Source organism: Biomphalaria glabrata, chromosome 15, assembly GCF_947242115.1.
Source record: "Biomphalaria glabrata chromosome 15, xgBioGlab47.1, whole genome shotgun sequence".
NCBI classification, from domain to species: domain Eukaryota; kingdom Metazoa; phylum Mollusca; class Gastropoda; family Planorbidae; genus Biomphalaria; species Biomphalaria glabrata.
Genome location: NC_074725.1, coordinates 11,904,797 through 11,921,887, shown reverse-complemented (window position 1 = coordinate 11,921,887; position 17,091 = coordinate 11,904,797). Strand labels below are relative to the sequence as shown.

General features: G+C 35.6%; 1 protein-coding gene across 2 annotated transcripts in view; it reads right to left on the bottom strand.

The window, feature by feature from the left end:
- Positions 1–4,055: 4,055 nt before the first annotated feature.
- The window catches only part of LOC106055610 (uncharacterized), a 39,259-nt gene continuing 26,223 nt past the window's right edge, over positions 4,056–17,091 (bottom strand). The window contains exons 1-8 of one of the 2 annotated variants that reach the window (XM_013211931.2): positions 16,311–16,469; positions 15,230–15,318; positions 12,155–12,223; positions 10,327–10,441; positions 8,337–8,425; positions 7,345–7,413; positions 6,518–6,632; positions 4,056–4,522 (exon numbers count right to left, since the gene is read on the bottom strand). In XM_013211931.2, coding sequence (XP_013067385.2) covers positions 4,515–4,522; positions 6,518–6,632; positions 7,345–7,413; positions 8,337–8,425; positions 10,327–10,441; positions 12,155–12,223; positions 15,230–15,318; positions 16,311–16,356 — 600 coding nt within the window. In that variant the 5' untranslated portion in view covers positions 16,357–16,469 and the 3' untranslated portion in view covers positions 4,056–4,514. Of the gene's footprint in view, positions 4,523–6,517; positions 6,633–7,344; positions 7,414–8,336; positions 8,426–10,326; positions 10,442–12,154; positions 12,224–15,229; positions 15,319–16,310; positions 16,470–17,091 lie in introns of those variants that run through there. The other variant, XM_056012299.1, reaches the window with a different exon arrangement.

Here is a 17,091-nt window from a genome sequence, read left to right as displayed (position 1 = left end):
ATAAAAAAAATTAATTTTAATTTTAACTATTTTGACCGATAATGAAAATAAAAACAAAACACCAAACCCTACAGTCAATAGTCTATAGCAGTGGTTCCCAAACTTTTTATGTCTCGGAGACCCCCTTGCCATGTTTTCTGGCTTTTGGTAGACCCCCACTTACTTATATTAAATTTTTGCAAATTCATCAAAACATTTTTACAACAACAAAATTCTAACTGTAGTGAGTTAAAGAGTGAAAAACAAATTTAAAGCTACATATAAGGTTATTGAGATATATTTTTATAGATAGAATTATTTAAACTAATTAAAATAACAATTCATATTTATTACTGGAATCACCAAACACACTGGAAATGTTGTTTGTTTGTTTGTTTTGTTTTTTTTATTTTTCACATCTATTATCCGGATATTACGTTTCATATAGGATTATATTTGTAATATAATTATATAATTATATAGTTTATTTGATGTTTCAATGAGATTGTGTTGATCAGACAATGCGTTACTGGTGTCCAATTTCGTATAGTGGGAAGCGTGGTCGAGAGGCTAAGTGCGCTTGAACTTTTCTTGGCTTGGCTACCTAGAAGGGGGCTCGAGGTTCGACACCCGACTCGGGCAGAGTTATGTTTACTGAGCGCCTAAAGGCAGCACGAAAAACCAACTCATAGATACCCCCCCCCCCCAACTGGTCCACAAATGAGATTGGACCAAAGCGCTCTGAGCATGCTGTAAGCATGAAAGTAGCGATATATAAAAGCTATAAATATATATATAACGACATTAATTTGGTGTTAAAATTAAAATCGCGAACTTTTTAATTAAATCTATTATCGTAGACCCCCGTGGACATCTCATGGACCCCCAATTTATGTTTTCCCTTTCGTAGACCCCTTGGAAGTCATCGTATACCCCTGGCAGTCTATATAGACCACTTTGGGAATCACTGGTCTATAGTGTTTATCTGTTTTCCTGACCCAGGAAATAAAACGGAAATTGACCAAAGATAAAGTAATCTGGTCATGGCCTCGTACAACACAGAGAGTTAGACCTCTGCACGTACCTATATATTAAGTTTTGTCTGATATTTCAAAAAGTGTACATTTACAATTATTTGAACTGAATACTGACACACAATAAGGAAAGATACTTTAAATAGAATACTTCTGATAGTTCGGCTTTCAAGTGAGCAGATCTTCGCATGTTGACAAAGAATGTCTCTATTTCTAAGTCTGTCTATCTTTCTGCCTATCTATCTGTTTATCAAACTGTCTATTTATCTTAAAGTGTATATACACATTTACAAGTGTTTATCTATACGTTTATGGAAATAGGGAGCGGTACACAAATTCTATGTACTTTTTGAACGAAACATTTCTGGTTTCTCTTTTACACTGAGAATAGAGTTGACGTTTTTCTCCTTATTTGATGTCATAGTGAACAATGAGTAATTTCTGTATTGGTATTATTCCAGTTGAAATTTATTTCATTGATATAGGGACACAATAATCACTTGTTGTTTCTCCATGGATAGTCTCACTTTGTATATTTACTTGTCTAATCAGTTTTCTCTTCAGCCAAAGAATTTATTTTATAGGGAGTTAGATTTTGTTAAGAAGTCGTATTACTAAGGTCTATTACATTTATTTGATTTCATATTAGCCTGATTTGGTCTGTGTTATAAATAAAGTGTTATTATGTTCACAAAAGGAAGTTGTTTAAGTTATTTGAAGTTTTATTAGTTTAAGATACATAATGCCAATATGCCAACAACGGTTTAGTTGTCTACCAGCTACAAGTCAACGACCGGTAACAACAGTAGGTGAGGGTGACCAGTTTTTCTCGTGTCAGCCGCAAATTTTCCATATAGGATGACTTTGGGTAATCGTTAGTACTCCATTTGGAGGACTTGACCAAGTCAAGGAAGGGACGTTGTCTGGCTATGGTATATACACTTCAATGTTTCTAATTCTGTCTTGCCAATTTTTTTCGTAAATATTAAAATTATTCTTTGTATCGTGACACTTTGGGGGTGCGGTGGATGAGTGGTTAAATACTTTGCTTCCGAATCTGGGGTCCTGGGTTCCAATCTCGGTGAAGACTGGGATTTTCATTTTTTAGGATTTTTAAGGGCGTCACTGAGTCCACCCAACTCTAATTGGTACCTGAGTTGGGGAAAGTAAAGGCGGTTGGTCGTTGTGATGGCCACATGGCACCTTGCTCGTTAACCCTTAAAGTGCTGAGATATAATATAATTCTGATGTTTAGAGAGGCTAAACTACCACACGCGTTTTAAGGGTTAACCATTGACCAAAGAAACAGATGTCCCTAAAATCACCTGCCCAATAGATCGCAAGATAGGAAAGGGGAACTTTAGTTTTAATCATTTGTGACACTATAAGTCTCGAGAGACCATCTGTTCCTGTAGTCCAACGATGGCATGACACCAGAGCGTTCATTGGAGACTGAGCCCAACACTTTGGTCCAATGGTAAAACAAAAGACAGTCCGGGGGCACACATTTGTGTACAACAACTTGTCCCTATCCAATTAGACATTTAATAATATGGAAGGTGAGGATCACATGAATATTTTTTTTTCAAAACATTCCTTCCAAATGAGATCACGGCGCTGGCACTTCAGCAAGCCATTGGCGTGATGCTAGTCATTTTCTGATACTGAATTACCGTTCCTGTCATAAGAGTTTTTAAAACTGAACCGATATACCCATTAGACATCTCAGAGCCAAATCGGCCAAATTTTTAAAACACATTTTAAACAACTTCTCAAAGAAACGTGAAAGACCAGTTGTTGATGGTCTGTGTATATAATTCTAGATTCTAGATGTTGATGTTGTATGCGAGTTCGTTGAAGACACAACAACAGAATAACAATGAATATACTTGATCACGCAGGCTGATAACTTCAACAATTTAATAAATAATAAAAGGGGCACAGTCCTCTGTCGTCGCTAGCTTAACGTTGTCCTCTAAGGCGTTTTGTCCGTTACTCTTCTTAGTTCGTAATCCTACTTTTCAATTACTCGTCACGTCACTAAGGAAAAACCCGATTAAACTCAACTTCTACGCGTCTTGTGTCATTAAATTTGTTTTAGAAGAAGCTGCTTAAAAACAACAACAAAGTTTGCAAGAAAACAAATAATATTTAATAACTACTTTACAGGGCCGGTCTTAGGCCGCTGCAACCTATGCAGGCCCCGCGCGAATTCTAGGTGTAAATTATTAAAATAAACCATTTTAACTTAAATTTCTGGAATTCTCATGAAATTGTAAAATATACGAAAAAGTCATGAAAATCTCGTGAAATTATTAAAATCTTCTGAAAACTGATGCAAATCTCCTTAATAACAAAGTTGTCATTTCTGGGTGTCATTCAATATGGAAAACGCCAATCCTACTAGCAATAAAAAAAAAAACGGCATTTTCAGTTTTCATTTAATAAAAATTTAATAATAAGACGAATTTTAACCAAAACAAGAAGTTCAAATTCTTAATTTACTTGAATAGTTACTGGCATACAAATATAGTTCTAACTCTATCTTTAAAAAAAAAAAAAAAAAAGCGATATTTTGCTAGTTGATAGTAAATCTAAAAGACAGATCTGATGGTTAATTTGCTTTTAGTTGAAAAACTATCATCTACTGTAGATGGCTTGTAAAGCTAATTTGACAGTGGTTTTGTACTTAGTAAAGTATGAATAAAATGCAAAAGACGAATTTATTTTCTAATACAAAATCTTAATTTTCACTTATTATCCTTTTCACAACTCAGAATAGGCCTCGCGCTATCCGTTTCGCATAGGGCCCCGCAATCTCTAGGACCGGCCCTGCTACTTTATAGTGGTAGATATAATACTACTATATAAGACGTAATCATCTTCTTTTTTTTTTGAATTTTTGAAGTAACGTCTGCATTTCATAAGACATTATAAGAGCTATCAAAAGTATATGCTAAAACATGTTAATTCTATTTGAATGTAACAGGGAACATTGTTTAGGACACTTTCTTTGGTATTGACATAGAAAAAACAACTGAATCATGACTTTTTGCTTTTATTGTCATTGAACAATTCAAGAGAAATATTTATATATGAAAACCCATTCTGTCACTGGATGAATATTTTTTTAAAGTAGACCAAGCTCAGACTGGGCCAAGCAGATTGATATACTTTCTATTATACATGTATACATTTATATATGGACGAGAATTCTACAAATGTACAGGACACAACGACACACTGAGTTTCTAAGATTAAAAAAATGTGACTGTCGGAACTACATAAAAGCCCACAGTATCATAATTTGGGGACAACATGGCTACAGCAACATTGCTGCATGACTATAGTAACATTGCTGCATGGCTACAGTAACATTGCTGCATGGCTACAGTAACATTGCTGCATGGTTACAGTAACATTGCTGCATGGCTACAGTAACATTGCTGCATGGCTACAGTAACATTGCTGTAGGTCTCTTGGTTCTTTCATATCAACAAGTTAAGCCGCTGTAAAATAAAATGTAAAAAAGTTACTTTATTTATCATAAATTCACACGGTTTCATTTTAAAACTGACACACAAAAAGAAATAGAAAATGCATTCCAAATTTCACACATTGAAACTAGTCAGTATGAACTCAAATGAATAGTGTGTAAAACACTTCTATTGGATCTACAGTGTTTTCTAGAAGACAGGAAGTAGGCATTAAATTTCTGGGGAAGTAACTGAACAAAATGTTCAACATATTTGCCTCAGTCGTAAAACGACTATAGATCTAGTTCATCTGAGTTTGGTAAAAATGAAAAAAACAACCACCCATTGGGTACTTTAGCCAACTAGGAACCCCCGCCCCATTCTCTAGGATTTTGTTGTATCCATCGGGACGGCAAATATCAGTTGGTGATCTAAATGTAGCAATATGTGGTGCAAGCTGCACAAAGGTCACTGGATCCTCATTTTGCCTCAGGGTTTTTGTTTGTAAAATGTTTTACATGTTTCGGATGCTCCTTCAGATTCTCAAGATAATTACATCCCAGTCAAAACAATTCCTCTATTCATGTCACTCCTTCATTGCGGGCGACGCTGATCTCAAAAAGCGCTTTAGCCCTTTTCCTAGAAATTTAACAGTTGATGTATATCGCTGAGAAAAGAATAACTAGCTCGTTGGCGCATGGGAAAAACTCAAATTTGGCCGTAATAATTTTTCAGAATAAAAGAAAAATAAATGTAAATTTGGATAGAGACTAAATCCAGGTATCCGTTTTGAAAGGTCTATCACGTTTTTGAAAGGACTTTCGCATTTGGAAATTTCCGAATGTAAGGCTTGATTCAAGAGTTTAATAAATTCAGGACAATTTTGCGCATTGTCTTCTAAGACTATCTTTGAATATTAAAACTTTATAAATTGTAATAGATCTATACATTCGCTTTAACAAGGATTCTTTTCGACGAGAAAGGGAAAGAGGGTAGGGTTAAAAAATGATTTTAAATATAACATTTATTAATTTCCAATCACTCAATAAGCTGCATAAAGGATTTTTTTTTTAAAGTATTTTTAATGTTTTTCTTATTTCCTATGAATTGTTTTTAGAAAGGGAAAATGATCACATAAAGAATCTAAACAAAAGTTTTACAGTAAATAAAATAAAATGATTTTGAACTTCTAATTGCTCTTATAAGCGATTTTATTATGTATTTGTTTACTAAATTGAGGCGCGGTGGCTGAGCGGTAGAGCGCTTTCGAACAGGGGCTCCAGGGTTTGAATCCTGGCGTAGACTGGAATTATTAATTTCGGGATCTTTATGCGCCTCTGAGTCTACCCAGCTCTAATGGGCACATGTCAATATATGGGAAAAAAGTAAAGGCGGTTGGTCGTTGTCCTTGCCACATTACACCCTCTTTGAACCGTAGGTCACGGAAACAAGTGACCTTTTATCATCTGCCCTATAGACCACAAGGTCTAAAAGGGGAAGACTTTGTCTACATAATAAAAGTTTTATCTCGTGATAAAAGCTTTGTCACATGATTACAGCTTTATCACATCATCACAGCTTTGTCACATGATTACAGCTTTGTCACATGATCACAGCTTTATCACAGGATTACAGCTTTGTCACATGATTACGGTTTTATCACATGATCACAGCTTTGTCACATGATTACAGCTTTGTCACATGATAACAGCTTTGTCACATGATCACAGCTTTATCACATGATCACAGCTTTGTCACATGATAACAGCTTTGTCACATGATTATCACATGATCACAGCTTTGTCACATGATTACAGCTTTGTCACATGATCACAGCTTTGTCACATGATTACGGCTTTATCACATGATCACAGCTTTGTCACATGATCATAGCTTTGTCACATGATCACAGCTTTGTCACATGATTACGGCTTTATCACATGATCACAGCTTTGTCACATGATCATAGCTTTGTCACATGATCACAGCTTTGTCACGAAATGTTCCTTTTAAGTATATTCTACTTACATGGGTCAAAGATTCCTTCTATCTGAACTCTGCAAGCGTCAGCAGTGTCACAGCAGAAGTTGCAGTGCCCGTGTACTGAGATGTCACAGTGTTGAGTCTCGTGCTGTTGGCAGTTCTGTAGCAAAGTAACTAACACGAGTTAGGAGAATTATAAAAGATGTTCTCTTTGTTCACCATATTACCGTGATCACTTGCTGACTACATTAAGTGTTAAGACTTTTTTTTTTAAAGTAATGGTTAAAAGATTACGAGCATATTGTAGATATGTTTGATCCTTCAATGTAATGGCTATACTTTAGTAAGACGAATGTATTCCATTACAAGCAATAGCATAGAGTATATTTTTTTAAATCACAGCTTATCTAAGGGAAAGAACCACTAATTACTGTCATCTACTGAAAATTACAGGGTTTATATCCCTTTCTGCTATAACAAACAATATTAATTGATTAGTTCTAAATGAACTATTTTTTTTTTTTATTTGTATATTGTCATTAACTATGAATATTTATGCAAAATGAAAATGGAAAAAAAGTGTCAAAACGTAATAAGAAGATTAAATCCATATATACATCCACTTCTCAGATTAAGCAGCATTTATTCCTCTTATTTCGATATCAAACACATTAATTAATTATGTACAATTAATTAACTAATCAGTCAATATTTTTGATTGATTCATGTCTTGTCAGGTCGAATGAATAATCGGGCAAAGTTTTAACTTGATCCGGGAACGGGAAATTGGAGAAAAAACATGTTCAAACTTTTTACCAGACAGACAGAGTGAGTTGATATAAGCTTTGCAAAAATGAAGATCTAAATGTTACCTGTCGGTGTATACAATGGTAGTTCACCTTGTGTCTTATACCGTCATTATCAACAACCAGTTGACAACCCTAATGATAAGAAACAAGATGATATTAGATGCAGAGCCGGATATAAGTATGTAGAGGCCCTGGGGCAGAACTTTTGTGGAGGCCCCTACACTTTTTTAAAAGCTACGTTTAGAGTTCTGTTTGACTTCTCATTTCAGAATTAACATCTTATCCACGTCAAGTTTACAACCGAAGTAAAACATATATATATGACTAAATAAAATATATATAAAGCAGAATGTAGGGCGTATGTATGTATGTATGTATGTCCCGCATAGAAATCAAAACCTTTTGATCAGTGTTAATAAAACTTTGCATAAATGTTCCTTAGATCATGGTGGAGACCGTAGTGTACGTTTAATGTCCCCCCCCCACGACAGCGGAGGGGGGGGGGCTCTACAAATAAAAGAAAATATATAAATTTATCTCAATCAAAGAGAGAAAATTGTTAACAACTCGGGTAAACCCATTTTCAAAGTGTTTATATTTGATATTTCGCTAAACGGGTTGACCTACTTTCATACATTACTTTTATTGTCGTGGAAAGATAAAAATGTGAAGGGCACAATCAACATATCTGAGATAGGTCTAAATACAATCCACTATTTCAGTAATACCCCTAGGCCCACAGGCAGAGAGAGAGAAAGAGATAGATAGATAGATAGATAGATAGAAAGATAGATAGATAGATAGATAGATACATAGATACATAGATACATAGATACATAGATACATAGATACATAGATACATAGATACATAGATACACAGATAGATACATAGATACATAGATAGATAGATAGATAGATAGATAGATAGATAGATAGATAGATACATAGATAGATAGATAGATAGATAGATAGATAGATAGATAGATAGATAGATAGATAGATAGATAGAAACATTTAAATTGATAAAGTGTAGAAGAACTCAAAAGTTGACCTACATCTTCACTGCCATGACATATTTGAGTATTTGTACATGACATCCAGTCATTGACATTAGTACACTTGGGACAGGTTGTGACACTGACACCTGCAGTACAGAAAATGTAGTTTTGAAAATGTGCTACCTTACATTCAAGTGATAAACCCATATGAAACTATTGACTATTTGGGTTATGTCAATTGCAACAAAAATGCCTTTTGATATGGCCTCCTTCACCGCGTAACGACTAGCATCATCTCATGGAAATAAGATAAATACCTGAGCATTAGCTATGGCCGGAACGATGTCGCCAAAACATCAGTTACCCGTCTCTCCAAGAAGCAGATCTATTCAAAGAAACGGCAAGTTACGACACAGTTTAGGATCAGCGCATAGCAGGCTCTGCCTGGATGTAATACTGTGCTGCAAGCTGCGCTGCCTAAGGGTCCTGAGGCAGTAGAGGTCAAATTGCTGCTTTAGTTAGTTTTGACCCCTTTGAAGTTAAATGCAGTTATTGATATTTCAATTGCATTTTGTTTTAGAAATTGCTTCTTTTTTTTATTTATTTTAGCTTGGTTTAGAACTAGAGGCTAGAGATTCATAGTTCTTTTTTTTTCCTATAGAAAGAACTGGGTTTGTGTGGTCTTGTGAAATAATGCACTCATCCTTAATCTTCGAAATCAAAGACATTGCCTATATATTTTCGCATAGTGGTATTGTAGAGGCTGACTTACTTATGTTGAGTCTTTTATTTGTGATAGCATAAAGACGAAGGTTTATTGTGTTTCTTACGTTTGATGATTGTTAGTATCATTATACTTAATTTTTTGCAGTCCATCTAATTGAATGTGGCTTGTTATCTGGATGATTTAAATGATTCCATTTCAGCAATTTTTTTTTATGGGTGATCAGTCAATGTTTTGAATAGTGAAAATGGCCAGTGTGTAGTTTAAATATAGAGGTCTGAGACTCAGGAGGTCATTTATTATGTTTGGTCTTATGATGTTCTCCTTAGTTTTTCTAATACTTCTCTGTTGGTTGCTATCTTCATGGACTGGGTTAAGTTAAATGTTTTTTTTTTGTTGTTGAGATCTTGTGAAGGTGAAAGAATCTAGTACCTCTTCACCGAGGTCATTCCAGCTTCCCGTGGCTTCAACGTGGCACCTCGGTGGGAAGGTCTGTTAGTGGAAGTAGACAAACAACAAATAGCTAAACAGATTACCTGAGTGGATGAGTCTGTTAGTGGAAGTAGACGAACTACAAATAGCTAAACAGATTACCTGAGTGGATGAGTCTGTTAGTGGAAGTAGACGAACTACAAATAGCTAAACAGATTACCTGAGTGGATGAGTCTGTTAGTGGAAGTAGACAAACTACAAATAGCTAAACAGATTACCTGAGTGGATGAGTCTGTTAGTGGAAGTAGACGAACTACAAATAGCTAAACAGATTACCTGAGTGGATGAGTCTGTTAGTGGAAGTAGATAAACGAACTACAAATAGCTAAACAGATTACCTGAGTGGATGAGGTCGATAACCCAGTACTACAAGTTGGCCGTTTCACAAAGGGGACGCCATTAAGCGGTGCGTAGCGGTTACATAAGAGAAATATGAAGAAACTTCTCGTTGTTTGTGGGGGTCCAGCACCGAGGACATCGCGAAAGCTTTAGGACACGACCTAATCGTAGTGATAGTGTAACCATCTAACGGTCAACAGCATAATGGGGCAGCATAGACGCTCCGATTCCTTAATGGAGTTTTTCGATGTATCTTTTCAAGAACGAGAACTGCTGATGTTATAATAACTTTATTGTATATAGACTCTTCTTTTGTACATCGCCAATAAGACATGTCAGAGGATGTTTAAAAGACGTTAACAAGTCTTGTTACGTAAACTTTTTCTTTGCCATTTACTATTATTAATTAATGATTGCTGTGTTATTTGATGCTTTTGTTTTCTTCAAGACAGACTTAAAACAAAAGTTCCTCTCTATTCATGTTTAACTTACCTGCTTCAAAGACAGTATCTAACAAAATTTTGCAAGAATCAATGGTGTCACAGCACATGCTGCAGTGACCGTGTACAGTGATGTCGCAGTAAGTAGTCGCGTGTTGTTGACAGTTCTGTGGACAGTTGACCAGACAATTGAAACCACTCGTTGATTACATTACGCATTTAGAGCAATATTGAAGCGATTAAGATCAAATTTGAGATAAAATGTATAATTAGATTATAGTGTATATGAGTAAAATTTAAAAACTTCAGACTAGACTTGCAATCGTAGAAGCAGAGCCGCGTAAGATTATTGGAGGCCCCAGACAAAATGAATTTGGTTGCCTCCCCCCAAAAAATAGAAAATCAAAAAATAACTTTGCACTTAAGTCTCGCTATTTCTACTCTAAATCTAACAATTTTTTTTTTTGCGAGACCCCCATCAATCGGAGGCTCTAGGCGGCTGCCTAGTTTGCCAATGCCTAAGGCCGGCCCTGTTAAAAAAAATCATGGTGACTTTAGCGGAGTTTTAATTTAAAGTTCAATACTTAGTAGAGCATTTTTATTAAGATGATTTAGAATAACATTGGGCGGCAAGCTGTCTTCATTCACATCGGTCTCCAGCACTGCTTGCTGCATGAGTTCATCCATAATGGTGCTGCACCAGGTTATACAGGGACATCCCTCATTGCACCAGGATATACAGGGACATCCCTCATTGCACCAGGATATACATTGCACCAGGATATACAGGGACATCCCTCATTGCACCAGGATATACAGGGACATCCCTCATTGCACCAGGATATACAGGGACATCCCTCATTGCACCAGGATATACAGGGACATCCCTCATTGCACCAGGATATACAGGGACATCCCTCATTGCACCAGGATATACAGGGACACTCCTGAATGCGTTTTTTCTGTTTCTGTGTCGACCGCCATGTTAATGTTATCTATTTGGCGCGCTATTTATTCTGTCGGAGAATATGTCCAGCAAACCTCGCGCGACGTAATGCGCCTCAGTGGTCGAGTGCCTGTTTGGCGTAGGATTTCTCTGTTTGCGACCCGATCTCTACCTTTTCTTCCTAGCTATATTTAGCTTCCTCTCCATTTTTCAAAAAGACTTCCATACCTCTCCTGCATACGTCGCCGTTGGGATGACGATAGTATTTAAAAGGTAGATTTCGGTTACATGACCAATAGCGTGACATGTCCAGACAGACATTTTTGTAAATGGTCTATCCAGAGAATGTAAATAATTTAAAATTAATTAAAATTAAGAAATAAAATGCACACAATTCAAGGTTTTTAACTTCAACCCCAATCTTCCTCCGAGAAACAAACCTCTTAGTTCTCAAACTTCAAGTTGTGTATACATTAAAGAGCATCTGTATCGAGATGTGTAGGACACAATGAAGATGATTTGTAGGAAGACAAAATGTTTATGTGTATGTAGTTTGTTTGGTGTTTTGTGTGTGTATTGTGTCTTTGTGTGTTGTGTTGGATGTCGTGCGTGATGTGTATGTGTTATGCGTTAATAAATGTTTTAATATTATATGCTGGTGGTGGTGTGTGTGTTTTGTTGTATATATAGGACTATGTATGTTGGTTATGTTTGTGCATTGTATGTGTGTGTTAAATGATTGTGATATTTGTGTTTTATATAATAAATGGCGAACAATATCCTTTTTTAAATGTTGACATCTTTGGGATGATTTTTTAAAATCTTGATCACTAAATAAAAATAAATTCTATTTTAACCTATTACTATTTCAATGTAGTCACTCTACTTTAGTAATGAGACCCATGTATACCATTAAATTAATATCTAATTTTACCTGTCTGTGTATACAGTGGTAGTTGATTTTGTGTTTGGTACCGTCATTTTCAATAACCAGCTGACATGTCTGTAGAGAGGAAACAAGATGACATTATATGATGTCCAGTCATTCACATTGGTACACCTGGGACAGACAATGGCCATCATGCCTGCTGAGTAACAAGAGCGAGACGTAATGCCCAAACCTTTCTTGATGACCGGTTCAACTCATACTTTTGCAACAAATAACTCACACAAATCATGTTAGTAGCGTTAAGGCTAATTTTTTTATACCCTATATATTTTAGTCTTGGTGGCTGAATGGTAAAGTGCTTTGCTACCGAACCAAGGGGTTCGAATCTTGGGGAAGACTGGGATTTCGAATTTCAGGATCCTTAGTTAGCCTCAGGGTCCACCAACTCTATATTGACAAAATAATTGATAGGCGGTTGGTCATTGTGCTGGCCACATGGTACCCTCGTTAACCGTGACCACAGAAACAGATGACCTTTTTCTGCCCCATAGATTGCAATCTCTGTGAGGGGAACTTTACTTTTTTACATTGTAGTCTTACAGTAGTTTTTATGATGAGAAACTTACCATGGATAGCCTAAGAGTTTCCGTGAAGAGTACAAGGTATAAAAGGTGTGCGGGTGTTTTTTTTATGGAGGAATTTATTTCTTATTTTGAGAGAGAGAGACAGATAGAGAGAGAGAGAAAATAGAAAGCTTTCATTTGAGAAGAGAGATTTTAGTTTCGTGTATGTGGTGTATGACCTTCCGGTTCCACTCAATGATTCTGTTGTAGTTTGTATTTTATGTAAATGAGTTGTTGGCACAGTACAACACATTAGAACTGTGAGTTAAAATATTTCACATGTTTCCAAAGTTACATTAGATCCTGAAGATAATCTACATCCTAGCCCAAACACAAACCTCCCGAAGGATGATGCCCTGATGGCAGTCGGCATCACCTCAAGCATTAGAAAATATCATCCAGTTAGTGACTGGTCTTAGTTTTGTACTCAAAACCCTTGATAAACGCGCATGTGAAACCATCCCAAAGCAAAACAGTTTTTTTTTTTGTTTTTGTTTTTTTACCAATGTTCTTATATATCAAAAAAGACATTACAAAAAAAAGTAAAATATAAAAATACCTTTTTAAAGTACCAAAGATTATCTATGGGGAAGAACTCCACATTTAAATGTATATATCTCAATATATAAGGATATATTTCCCTTTTCAGTATCCAACAAAATAATTTATTACCACTATTAATTAATAGATTTGTTTTTTTTTAATTCATTCATGTTTTCATAGGTACATTGAATAGTTTTGTACAGTTACAGCTAGATCTGAGAATGGGAAGTGGGAGAAATAACTTTTAAAAACAAATTGTCCCACGCTAAGATTTCTTTTGCGTAGTGTGTAAGACTTTGTTCTCTAGGTCCTATACATGGCTAATGCATCTTGTTATTTGTCTTAAATAAAATGTTTGAAATATTTAAATACAATAAAAAGACTTTTTGTTTAATACTCGTGTATTTAAATACTAAGTAATAGCAAGATTTAACAGAAACAACTATCACGAAACTACGTACATTAGTGATTAGAATTCCTTTTTTTTTTATAGAGAACGTAGACATTGGAGCTATAGAAACTCCATTACAAATAGCGTGTGAATCAGGTTGATCTATAAGAAGTATAAGAGTGTATGACTCCTTAGAGAGACCCATTTGTAGAATTGTTTGTGACATGAAATGCTTATTGGTTAATTGTATACCGGGTAGCTTTTAGGACGTCACAGGAGTGCGACAATCTCGGCCCTTGAAGATATTTCTGGAGCATATTATGACGGGAAAACAAATGGAGGGATTTGGTTACGGGAACTGTCACAGCACCTTTACCACGAAAGTCAAGGGACAGAGGAGATGAAATTAGAGATAATTTAAGGAAAAATAAAATTTTTATTGCTATGGAACTGATGAGATGAAATTAGAGATAATTTAAGGAAAAATAAAATTTTTATTGCTATGCAACTGATGAGATGAAATTAGAGATAATTTAAGGAAAAATAAAATTTTTATTGCTATGGAACTGATGAGATGAAATTAGAGATAATTTAAGGAAAAATAAAATTTGTATTGATATGCAACTGATGAGATGATTTAAGGAAAAATAAAATTTTTATTGCTATGCAACTGATGAGATGAAATTAGAGATGATTTAAGGAAAAAATAAAATTTTTATTGCTATGCAACTGATGAGATGAAATTAGAGATAATTTAAGGAAAAATAAAATCTTTATTGCTATGCAACTGATGAGATGAAATTAGAGATAATTTAAGGAAAAATAAAATTTGTATTGCTATGCAACTGATGAGATGAAATTAGAGATAATTTAAGGGAAAATAAAATTTTTATTGCTATGCAACTGATGAGATGAAATTAGAGATAATTTAAGGGAAAATAAAATTTTTATTGCTATACAACTGAGTAGGTACATGTCTCATCTAACAAATGCAAGTTTAGGGTCAGATACTAAGAATGCCAACCTTCAGATAAGTCAGACCTATGACCAATGCAGAAAATGTACCTAGGAATGGTCACTAACGAGAGAAAGGCTTTTCACTGACCTCTTGGCCCGAAGAGCCTCAAGAACCAAAAGATCATTTATTCCCTACCGACTCCTTCACATATCCTCAATTATTGAGACCAGGGCGAGACATGAGGCCTGAACACGATGGAACTTTTTTATTATTAGTAGTATAAATATATATACAACAAATGGAATCCTTTGTCTTCCTGTAATTCTAGTCAAATTATATTGTGTACGATTTTTCACTTCACTTTTTCACTTTGACCAATTTATCTTTGAATCTTTATGTTATTTAGTTTTGTTAAATTCAAAGATGTTACAGATGTAAAGCCTAAAGCTTTAGTTTCGTACTCGGTCAAACCAGGACGGATGCTGGTTGCAGCGGGCGGGGTTTGAGCTTGACAGTCCAGAGCGTAAACCACAAGACCCTAGTGGGGGTATGTATGTATATGTAACAGTGTAGACATGCACTCACTACATCTCGAATAGACTTACGTCATCGGGTCCATTACAGACATGCGTGGCACTACATGAATTCCAGTCATTCGGATTGGTACACCTGGGACACTCAATGGCACTCACACCTGCAGTAGTAAAGTCACATTAGTAAAAGAAAATGGAGTGGCAAAGTACTTGGCTTCCGAAAAGAAGAGTCCCAGGTTTAAATCGTCGTGAAGACTTGGGTTTCGAGATCTTTAAGGCGCCTCTGAGTCCACCCAGCTTTACTGTGTACCTGAGATTAGTTGGGGAAAAGTAAAAGCTTTCGGTCGTTGTGCTGGCCACATTACACCCTCGTTAACCATGGGCCACAGAAACAGATGACCTTTACATCATCTACCCTATATGTATGAAGTTAACTTTTTAATAGTAAAATTGTACATTAAGACAAAATGTAATGTGTAAAACCTTGAAGTCAGTCCTAAATCATCGGCAGGACATATGGCAACTATTTGTCGTTTTCTTGTACACTTTGAGTGACACACAAGTCATACAGTACATAGGTCCTCCATATATGGGGCCTACAAGGATATTATTGGAGTGTTCAGTAACTTTTTAAGAGGAGAGTACTGAACAAAATTATTATAGTTTTTATATAGCGCTACTTTCATGATTATAGCATGCTTAGAGCGCTACGGTCCTATCTCATTTGTGGACCAGTGGGGGGAGGGGTATCTGGGAGAAGGTTTTCCGTTCTGCCTTTACGCGCACAGTAAACACAACTTTGCTCTATTCGGGTTTCGAACCGCGAGCCCCCCTTCATAGGTAGCCAAGCCAAGCCAAGTTCAAGCGTACTTAGCCTCTCGACCACGCTTTCCCACTATACGGAATTGGACATCAGTAACCCATTGTCTGATCAACACAATCTCATCGTAACATCAAATAAACATATTGTAGCATCGATCAAGACCTCGTGACATCAAACCCCAAACGTATCGTCTAGCTAAGCGTTGTAGAGGAAATGATTTTAGAAACTTGAATAAAATTACTATTACTCTATTACTCTAGCTAAACAGCAGGTGACTTCCTCACATTATTGATATCTTGATTAAAAAAACAATATATAAATAGCTATTACCATAGATAACTGCAACAGTAAAAACAATAAGGCTTGTTGTTTTCATGGCTGAAAACTGAGTTATCTTTAGAAGCAAAGAACTGTGCAAGAAAATACTTCCTAATCCATTTAGCCTTAGGTCTACTTCTAATTTATATTTGATCAGACACGCAAACACATTTGTTTTTAAAAGCCAAATTGTTTTTCTTTTGTTATGTCATAAATTCTGATTTTTTAAAGATAAAACATTGATAGAGATTTTGTAAAAAAAAAAGTTCTTGGCATGTGTTTTATCATCTGGACATGTGTATTATCTTCTTGTTTCTGACACAAGACACGAAGCATGGATTTAAGAAGAAATACAATCTTGATAAGAGTTTCGATTGGACCCTTGCTCCAGTGGAGATGGTCATGGCACGCACATTTATATGCAATCTTTAATTCCATCAATTTCATAGTGTTTTGTATTTTTTGGTCACTAAATGTTTGAGTAGTTTATTGGGACTATCGTTTTAAAACCTTTTGAGGTGACATTTCATACATAAGCTTTTGTGCTGCGTGAAAACGTATTTTATAACAATTTCAGAAAGGTCACTTGTTTAATTATTGTTTCAATTAAAATTGTATTGTTGATGTCCAGTACTATATCTATGACAACCAGGGGAACTAGAAATTATAGTGTATTTTTCTTTTTACTGACTATCAGTAATGCCCCTTTTGCATAAGCCCACCCCATCGCATAGGTAAGGCACAGTCTTTCTTTTATTATTATGTAATAAGTATCTAAGGTATGTTAATTTTG